This window comes from Corvus brachyrhynchos, unplaced genomic scaffold (genome assembly GCF_000691975.1).
Source record: "Corvus brachyrhynchos isolate BGI_N302 unplaced genomic scaffold, ASM69197v1 scaffold991, whole genome shotgun sequence".
In the NCBI taxonomy this organism is placed as follows: domain Eukaryota; kingdom Metazoa; phylum Chordata; class Aves; order Passeriformes; family Corvidae; genus Corvus; species Corvus brachyrhynchos.
Genome location: NW_008236012.1, coordinates 68,372 through 69,090, shown reverse-complemented (window position 1 = coordinate 69,090; position 719 = coordinate 68,372). Strand labels below are relative to the sequence as shown.

Below are 719 nucleotides of genomic sequence, written 5' to 3'. Positions count from 1 at the left end.
TCGCCTGGCACACCAGGACCCTCCTGCCTCAGATCCAACTTTTCCAGCCCCATTCCATCCCCCCCATCCCAAATCCACAGCGATGGGAAATCCTGGGAATGGGGATCCCAAATCCCGGCCCTGCTCCCATCCCAAATCCACAGCGATGGGAAATCCTGGGAATGGGGATCCCAAATCCCGGCCCTGCTCCCATCCCACCCCCCCAGCGATGGCGATTCCAGCCGGGAATGGCCGCTCCAGCCCGGAATTCCAGCCCGGGCAGCCCTTTCCAGGGGGATATTCCCGAAAATCCCAGCCCGAGGCCGCTCCCTCTGCTCCTGTCCCTGTTCCCGGCTAGCAGATCCCGCCCTGGATCCCTCCTGGATCCCTTCAATCCCACTTTTCTCCCGGGAATCCCCAGCCTCACTCCCTGCCCTGCTTCCCGAGGCCGCCCATCCCCGCGATTCCAGGGCGATATTCCCGGAAAAAATCCCCGTTCCCAGCTCCGCTCCTCCCTCACCAGGGCCTGCGTGGTCGGGAAGGGCTGCAGATCCCGCGGCCTCGGAAGTTTGGGAATGAGATCCTCGGGATCCACGTTGACCTGCGGGATGACACCAATCCAGGCTGCTCCAACCCTCCGGAGCTTCCCGGGAAACCATTCCCGGCTCCATTCTCCAGCCGGGAATCCCCCCCCGCGCGCAGTCCCGGCGTTCCCAGACACTCGTTCCCGGTTTTTTTTT

General features: G+C 63.4%; 1 protein-coding gene across 1 annotated transcript in view; it reads right to left on the bottom strand.

Moving 5' to 3' along the window:
• BOP1 (block of proliferation 1) overlaps positions 1-719 on the bottom strand; it is a 9,250-nt gene that overhangs the window by 5,586 nt on the left and 2,945 nt on the right. Inside the window, exon 4 of the mRNA XM_008632174.2 lies at positions 500-600. Within this exon, the coding sequence (XP_008630396.2) occupies positions 500-600 (101 nt within the window). The remainder of the gene's footprint in view (positions 1-499; positions 601-719) is intronic.